This window comes from Juglans regia, chromosome 4, assembly GCF_001411555.2.
Source record: "Juglans regia cultivar Chandler chromosome 4, Walnut 2.0, whole genome shotgun sequence".
NCBI classification, from domain to species: Eukaryota; Viridiplantae; Streptophyta; class Magnoliopsida; order Fagales; family Juglandaceae; genus Juglans; species Juglans regia.
Window position 1 is genome coordinate 20,857,156 of NC_049904.1, and position 9,314 is coordinate 20,866,469.

At 39.3% G+C, this 9,314-nt stretch overlaps 1 protein-coding gene across 1 annotated transcript; it reads left to right on the top strand.

Moving 5' to 3' along the window:
- Positions 1–261: 261 nt before the first annotated feature.
- Positions 262–2,631, top strand: LOC109021266 (probable metal-nicotianamine transporter YSL7). The gene has a single exon (XM_035689044.1). The coding sequence runs from the start codon at positions 349–351 to the stop codon at positions 2,452–2,454; it is 2,106 nt and encodes a 701-aa protein (XP_035544937.1). The 5' UTR covers positions 262–348; the 3' UTR covers positions 2,455–2,631.
- Positions 2,632–9,314: the final 6,683 nt, after the last annotated feature.

Below are 9,314 nucleotides of genomic sequence, written 5' to 3' on the forward strand. Positions count from 1 at the left end.
AGGCATTGGTATTTTGGGAGTTTGATTATATTGAGGTAATTGGTTTGAAACAATAAATTTTATATCACCTTGAAAATTTAGAGTCTATAAATATATTGTTGGAATGTGAGTTTAAGTGACAGGAAGTAACTCTCCGACTCCATCCTAGACCGGGGTGTTACAGTGCATGTATGGTCCTTAAATATTAGATGACGGCAAGGTTGTTGATCACATGCGAGTCATAGGGATTGTATGAGAGCCAGGAGTAATATACAAGGCATCAACTTTGTCGGAGCCGTGACCCGAGCCAGGGGGAGAGTGACAGCAGAAGAAGCGCCGATATTCGAAACGAAGATCGGCATATCTGGAATGATGGGGACCAGAGGCGAGCAAAAGAAGGATCAGATTACTTCCAATACCGATGACCTGACCGTTTCCGCACAAGGAGAAGCAGCTGCCGAGGACAAGGAACTATTGTCCGTTGAGAAAGTATTCTCGAGCAAGGAGGTGCCTCCATGGCAAAAGCAGCTGACGTTGAGGGCCTTTGTGGTGAGCTTCGTGTTAGGGGTTCTCTTCACCTTCATCGTGATGAAGCTCAACCTGACCACTGGGATTATACCATCCCTCAACGTGTCTGCGGGGCTGCTGGGCTTCTTCTTCGTCAAGACTTGGACCAAGTTGCTAGAGAAGTCCGGGATGCTGAGGCAGCCTTTCACCAGGCAAGAGAACACCGTTATACAGACCTGCGTTGTTGCCTCCTCCGGCATTGCTTTCAGCGGTGGCTTTGGCAGTTACCTCTTTGGAATGAGTGAAGTTGTTGCCAAACAATCTACAGAGGCTAACAATGCACAAAATATTAAGAATCCAACTTTGGGATGGATGATTGGGTTTCTTTTTGTTGTTAGCTTTCTCGGTCTGTTTTCCGTGGTGCCTCTTCGAAAGATTATGATTATAGACTTCAAGTTGATATATCCAAGTGGTACCGCAACTGCCCACCTTATCAACAGCTTCCATACTCCACAGGGTGCCAAGCTAGCAAAGAAACAAGTGAGAGCATTGGGGAAGTTCTTCTCCTTTAGCTTTCTTTGGGGCTTCTTCCAATGGTTTTTTACTGCAGGAGATGGCTGTGGATTTGCGAACTTCCCTACATTTGGTCTCAAAGCCTTTGATAACAGGTTTTACTTTGATTTCTCAGCTACTTATGTTGGCGTTGGAATGATCTGTCCATATCTAATCAACATATCTCTTCTTGTTGGAGCCGTTCTTTCATGGGGTATTATGTGGCCACTGATAGATGCAAGAAAGGGCTCTTGGTACTCTGCAGAGCTTAGCCCAAGCAGCCTACATGGCCTTCAAGGTTACAGGGTGTTCATAGCTATAGCCATGATCCTTGGTGATGGCCTCTATAACTTTTTTAAGGTCCTCAGTCACACTCTATATGGTTTGTATCACCAACTATCAAACAAAGATCCGGGCACAGTTATTCCCTTATCAGGTCGATCCCCCCCTGAATTGCCTCCATCTCTGTCTTATGATGACCAACGTCGGACAGCGCTATTTCTCAAGGACCAGATTCCAACATGGCTTGCTGTTGCCGGTTATGTCACCATAGCAATAATATCTGTTGTCACACTTCCGCACATCTTTAGCCAGCTCAAGTGGTACTATATTGTGGTAATTTACTTAGTAGCGCCAACACTAGCCTTTTGTAATGCTTACGGTTGCGGGCTGACAGATTGGTCATTAGCATCCACGTATGGAAAGCTGGCCATCTTTACGATTGGGGCATGGGCAGGGGCCTCTCATGGTGGGGTTCTTACAGGTTTGGCAGCATGTGGAGTCATGATGAACATTGTATCCACCGCATCTGATTTGATGCAGGACTTTAAGACAGGCTATATGACGTTGGCTTCACCCAGGTCCATGTTCGTGAGTCAAATTATTGGAACCGCAATGGGTTGCGTTATTTCTCCTTGTGTCTTTTGGCTCTTCTACAAGGCCTTCAATGATCTTGGAGTTCCTGGTTCACAATACCCGGCGCCTTATGCGCTCGTTTACCGCAATATGTCAATCCTAGGGGTTGAAGGGTTCTCGGCTTTGCCGAAGCATTGCCTCACACTTTGTTATGTTTTCTTTTTTGCAGCCATAGTAATCAACGGGATCAGGGATTTAGTTGGAAAGAAGAAGGCTAGCTTTATTCCACTTCCCATGGCAATGGCAATACCCTTTTATCTTGGATCATACTTTGCCATTGACATGTGTGTAGGAAGCTTGATCATATTTGTGTGGCGGAAGGTAAACAAGGCAAAGGCCGATGCATTTGGACCAGCAGTAGCGTCTGGTTTGATTTGTGGTGATGGGATTTGGACTCTGCCAAGCTCAATACTCGCTTTGGCAGGTGTTCATCCACCCATTTGCATGAAGTTTTTGTCTAGGGGAACGAATGCAAAGGTGGTTGCTTTCTTAGCTACTTGACTACATTAAAAAGTCTCTGTATTTCCTTGTTCAGCAGTTCTTCAAACTTCAGCCGTGCCTCGCTCGAGTGTAGCCGAGGCCTTTAACTCTATATGTATTTCCGTATTAAGATTTGATCCACATCTTTTCTATATATAAAAAAAAAGGCATTAACTTTGTCGTATCCATTTTCTAACATTCATAAGGACTAGTAGTACTTACTACTTATTCCAATACCCTTAAGAGTTTTAGACCCTCTAGTTAATGAGGACAAGTCCATTTAAAAATTCGTAGTTGATTTTTCATTGGAATATCTACATGGTGGCCCTGGTATTGGGCAAATAATCTATTGGGCGTGGGCTTTTTTGGCCACTTTCAAAAATCAAAATCCAAAAATATTTTATAGGCCTCTCCCCTGCAAAAGTCGTGACCATGGATGGATCGTCCAGACTCCGAATTTTGCTCTCATCATCTCACAAATTAGTGAGATTGCAATTCTTGGACCTGTCCCATTATACCTATCTATAAGGGAAAAAATTCCAAAGCCATCGACTATTTGGATTTTTCATTTAACGATGAGAATTTCATAGTGCATAAATGAAGGTCCTTTAATTTGGGATTCTTTAATAGAAACAATCCCATGCAGCACAATTACAGGATATTTTTCCAGTTTTCCTTTTTCCGAGTTTTGATTTCCTTCTTTTTCTGTACCCATTTTTCTCCCCTAATCGTAATTTCAAGAGAATCAGGACGATGGAATGTAACGCCTCAAACCCGGTTGGCCTGGAGAATTACTACCTGTCTCTTAAGAACTTATTTTCCAACACAACTAAAAAGAAACCCAAATCTTTAATAGCAAATCTCAATACCAAGAGTTCTAAATAACCACATTGAAAACTCCACAAAGTCATTACTGCAGCTAAAATAAACTAAGGAATCCGTAATCTCCCGGTAGTCATAACAACCCAACCAATAATTTCATAAATCTTATTGAAACCCAAGATATTAATAAAACTCAAAAACATTAAAACTAAGAACACCAGAAGTCCTTCTTCTACCAACATTTCCTCAACTTAAATACAGACAGCAATCTAATCCAGGTCCTCATTTGGACTCTCCACATCATCTGAAAAATATTATAATGATAGGGGGTGAGTTATCAACAACTCAGTAAGCAGAAGTTATATGCTAGCATGCAAACATGAGCATTTACAAAGTAGAGCATGCATAACAAAATATTTTCCAGAGTTAACATGCAGAACAAAACATATTTTCAAAAGTAACAGAGCGATGGTTTTAAGACAAATAAAACCCTTAGTGCTTTGGCATAACATAAACTGAGTATCATCATCAGATCAAAACAGAGCATCAAACAGAGCAGAGACCATGTTTCACCCTCGTGGTAGGGTTGTGCTAACCCTGGTGGCCAAAACAGGCAAAGACAGAGGTGAAATCTTTCCTTTATTCTTCTCGGAGCCCCGAGTGTGCACACAGGAAAGACCACAATAAAACCACTTTGTTTCCAAAGTGGGTGCACTCAGAGACAGAGAAGTTGGTACAAACCCAAACAGAGCAGAGCATAACAGAGCAGAGTAGAGCAAAACAGAGACAGAGTCATACGAAAACCAGTACACCATGCCAAAGGTTTTCAAATGTTATATCAAAATAATACAGAGTACCAAAACAGAATCAGACAGTTTACACACGCTGAACACAAAAGCCAAAACATCTTTCTAAATAAATGCACAACTTTTCATATTCTCAATATCGCTCTTTTTTCCAGATTTCAGAAACCACATGACAGAATTTAGCTCATGTCTACACAATGCATGTCAGAACATATTTTTCTCTTTTTTGTACAGATTTCATGAGTATGCAAATAAACGACCGAGGTTGGTTTTGTTTTTCTCAAATTTTCATTTCGTCATAAAAATATGCAAAGTTTTCAGAAAATCAACCTCAGTCCCAATAATTCGTGTAAGGCCTAGCATAGGAACCCCGCTTACCTGACTCTTGCAGCATATTATCTATGCCTTGAGAATGACCTCTATCAATCTCGTCACCTATTCATTAAAAAAAAATATATAAACTAAGTGTTAAAAGAAACTAACACAACCTCCATCTAAATAATTAAAACCCACAATTCCAAACCATATTATAGCAAAAATAGCTTACTAAGTCAACCATGTAGTAATCTGGACAGCCCTAATTTCAATCCAAAATACCATATACTAATCTTAATATTTACTAAACCACCCTCCAAAGTCAACGTCCAACACCAATAATCAAAATATAAACCCCACTTCAAAGGCCCCTAATTACAAGCAATCCTCACAACTCAACCAAGCTACAACAACGATGTAATTCCAAATAATCTAACCTCCCCTCCAAAATGGTCGTATAGAAACCCGAACCGTACAAAAACAGCCCCTAATCAATTCCAAATGTCACTCGGTTTTACTGCTCGACCAACCCACAATAATCCACAATTCTAAGACCATTCCAATACAAAGTGTTGGCTCACTCACTTAAATGACCAAGAACTCACGAACAACACTTTCAAGTATATCATTGAAGTGAAAATAAACTGCCTTGAAGTGAAAGTGTGTGCGCGTGCGTATGAGACCAAGAACGAAAATGGCTTACCAACGAAATTAAAAATTCTCCCGTAAGGGCTTCACTGGTTACACGAAAGGCCAAAACCGAAAGCCCAAGAACCAGAAACCACAAGCAACAACTAAGATTGCAAGTCATGAAACAGAGGGGGTCGACTGAGAGGGTTAAGTTCAGGTCTAACATGAAGAATAAAAGAGAGGGAGAAAGAGATACCTGTAGGCAAAAAAATCACCAAGTGGAAGAGGAAGAGCCGCGTACGAAGAGGAAGAAGAGAAAAAAAACAACTACCGAAAACAGAGATACACGCTAGGGAGGAGCACAGTGACCTGCTGCCATGGAGGAAAAAAAAATTCGAAATGAGGAGATTTAGGCCATGTGATTCAGAAGCACGAAATCAACCCAAAGAAAACAAGGAAAAATGGTCGGCGAAAATGGTTTACCTGTGAAGAGTGCGTCTGCGCGAGGGAAACCCAGAAGAAACAGAAGAAAAAGAAAAAAAAGGAAACCGTAAGAGGAAGAGGGGGAAAAGAAATCGGGAGGGGGGGGGGGGGAAGAGAAGAGTTGAGGAGGGAATTACTAACCTCCAAAACAACGCCGTTCGCACACCTTCAAGGAAAAGGGGCTGGGCCCTCACGCACGAACCGGTCTCACCTAGAACAAAACTGGGCCTTACATGGAATCTCTTCAAGGGTCCGTCCTGCTATAGGGTCCCCTAATTTGACTTCTAGTGCAATATTTTATTTTATTTTTTTTCTATATATTGACGTTTTTAAAAAAATACGCTAACGATCAAAACCAAGGGAAAACTTGGGGCAAACTAGCAACAACACTACTACTACTTTCCAATACCTCAACCATTAACATATGCTACCGTTACAACATATTTGAATTTTTGTATCGATTTAGAATCTATGACGCTCACTAAACCATCACCAGAGATAACCTTTAGTGATTGTTTCTTTAAACTGTCACTAAAGAGACAATCACTAAAGTTGGAATATAATTCAAACAACATTTGTACGGTTAATAATATATGTTCGAACATCAATAATAACCGTCATTTTATAGTTAAGTACATTCGAACGTATATGTATGAACAATGTTAAATTTATTCGAACATTACTAGATTTACGCGAACGTAATGTTTTTAAAATATATTTAAACTGGTTGGCTGAGTTATGTTCGAATGTTATGAGTGACATGCGACATGCGACATGCGAACATCACTGATATATCGTGTGCACGTATATGTTCCTATAGTATACTTGATATGCACTACTATGCAAGTGTGATGTTGGAGGATCCAAATCAGATGATGCTGAGCTGTCAGATTACACTTTGATGGCACTAAAATATCGTGAGATGACAGATAAGCTCAAGTACAGCTGGAAACAATGACCTTTCTTTGATTTGGGGCAGTTTTGGACATGTGTCAATATTTTGACCATAACTTTGGTTACGGGTGTTGAATTCACGCATATAACCTCAATTTGGAAAGCTTGGAATTCATCACTGTAACACCCCGTATTTTAGTGTATTTTTAATTGAATGATTATTTGTTATTAATTTAAAAATTGATTCTCTTGTTTTAAATTTTCAGATTTTAGTGGGTTCATTTTCATGATTTTTTTTTAATTTGTGAAAATTAAATTTGACATATTTCCTTAATATTAATAATTGTTATGCATTTAAAATTTTCTTAATTTAAATTAGTTTGTGGGTTTTAAAATTATTGTATTGTTGGATTTAATTATTTTATTTTACTTAGTCACTGTGTTTAAATTTATTTTATTTAAACTGTTGTTTTGAAATAATTTTCGTTGGATTTTTGTGACCCAAGTTGTGAGGATTAGACCTCATTCATTTCCCTCCATTTTTCTTTTTCCTCTTTCTTTTTCTCTTCTCTTTTTTTCTTCTTTCTTTTTTTATTTTTTTTTTCTTCCGGAATTGCTTCCTCCCGCGCGCGACATCCCTCTCTCCCTCTCCACGTGCGTTTTCCTTCCTCTCCCAGCCCGCCGCCGTGCGCCTACCGCCCAGCCCACGGCCTTCCCCACCCTCCGGCGACCACCTCCCTCCAATCTCAACCCCTCTAGCGTCACCGTTTGCCCCCACGCGCAGCCTTATGTCACAGCGTTCCTTGTGCTTGCGCGCCGCCATCGCGCCACCAACGGCCACCATTTCTTCACCATTTCATTCTCAACCTCCTAGCAACCTAATGCACCCATCCTTGGCTCCAATTTGTCATCGGTGAAGCCCATCTATCTCCATCTCCGATTTGAGCATTTTGGCCTTAAACTACCGCCCACGCCGCAACCCACGGCCAACCACCACCACCACTAGCTTCATCGACATCCCTAAGCCCTACCCTAGCAATCTCGGGTCTTGGTTTGTCACCATTCAAAAGTGGGTTTTTGAGACCCACGGCCATAGTGCATTTGGCACTGTTTTGTTGCTACGTTGTCGTTTCTAGCACCTCCGTGATATTTCAAAAATTATATTATAGCATTGTAAGTATTTTCTCAAAGAACTTTTGAGATTTAAATGTATATTCGCGCTAACTCATATTTACTGTGAATTGGTTGGTTGTGCCGGACTGAGTCCAAGGAGTAAGGGGGTCGGTTGGATTGGATGATAGAGTTGTTGGTGTGATTGGTTTATGCTATGAGATTTGTTGGCTGTTTCGAGTTTAAATATTGATGTTTTGTGTTTGACGTGGATTATGGTGGATATTGGTGATTTTAGGAAGTGATGATATATTTTGGAATTATGAACGTTTTAACTTTTGAAGAATTAAAATAGGTTATTTAAGAAGCTTAGGCTTAAATATCGAAATCCGTGATTGATTGGAAACTTACAGAAATTATGTGATTATTTTTATAGGTGACGATTTATAGTCGACTCGACATTTTTGAGAAAATTTCTGAAAAGCTAAGTTGCCCAGGTAAGCGGAGTTCATATATTAGTTTTGCATAAAAGAAATGAAATGAGGTTGACTTTGAAAATATTCATGTTTATTTTTTAAAAGAAATCTAAAAACGACCTCAGATGTTTGTTCTGCATATGCATAAATTCTATAAGAGAAAGTATTTTCTGTCATGACTGGTGTAGACAAGAGCTAGTTTTGTGCATTCTGTTTCTGAACTATACAAAAAGAGCGAATATGAAAGTCTAAAAGTTTTTGCTATGAATAAATGAAGATGTTTCGGTTTCTATTTATTTCAAACATGTGAAATGATCTGAAGCTATTCAGTATTTTGTTTTGATATGATGTGTTATCTGAAAAACCTTGGCATGAAGTTCTGAATCTGTATCTGAATGTGATCTGTTTCCGATGATGTTCCGTTCCAGCCACAGGTATAATGGTGGTTTATAACCCTACCACGGGGGTGAAACATGGTATACGGCCCAGCCACGGGTATAATGGTGGTTTATAACTCTACCATGGGGGTTAAACATGGTATTTGTCCCGATGTGATGCTATGAGATAATATGAATATAATGTTTCAGTTGAATATGCCAAAGGACTTTCTTTTTGAGAACAAGTTTGTTTTTTTGAAAAATTTCGCTCTGATGTTTTGTAACAAGTTTTGTTCATGCATTCTGAAAGAAAATATGTTGTTTCTGCATTCTGAAAGTAAATGTCTTGTTCTGCATACTGAACTTTATAAATGCTCATGTTTACATTCTAGTATATGCTCTTTGCTTACTGAGTTGTTGATAACTCACCCCTTATCTCCACAATATTTTTCAGATATTATGATGGTTCAGCTGAGGATCAAGATTATGAGATATTGAGTGAGATGATTTAAGTGTAGTGGTTCAAGCATAGGAAGTTTTTTTTATGAGTATTGTTGAATTTTATTACGAAATTTCATTGTGTTGTGATGATTTGACATTTTGGAAAATTGGTTATATTGAGGAAATTAGATTGAATCGAATTCACTATATGATATTGGAAATTTGGAGTCTATTTTTGTATTGTTGCAATGTGAGTTTAAGTGTTAGGAAGTAACTCTCTGACCCGTGCGGGACCGGGGCGTTACAATCACTTTCAAGGCCAAAATCAGTTGTTTTCCTCTTTGAATCTCCATTTTTCACTATAGCAGAAGTGGTTTTTTCATACGTGAATTTTCTTCCCAAAAGCTTTTGATTTCATCCAAAAATACTTATTTGGACGAAAAAAGAAATTGTCCAAAGATCATTCCAATAGCAGTGTCCCAAAATGTATTTTTGGACGAAGATATCAATTTCGTCCCAAAAAAATC

What these genes read in the sequence shown, in the direction of transcription:
- LOC109021266 (XM_035689044.1), top strand. Translation starts at nt 349, where the DNA reads ATGATGGGGACCAGAGGCGAGCAAAAGAAGGATCAGATTACTTCCAAT.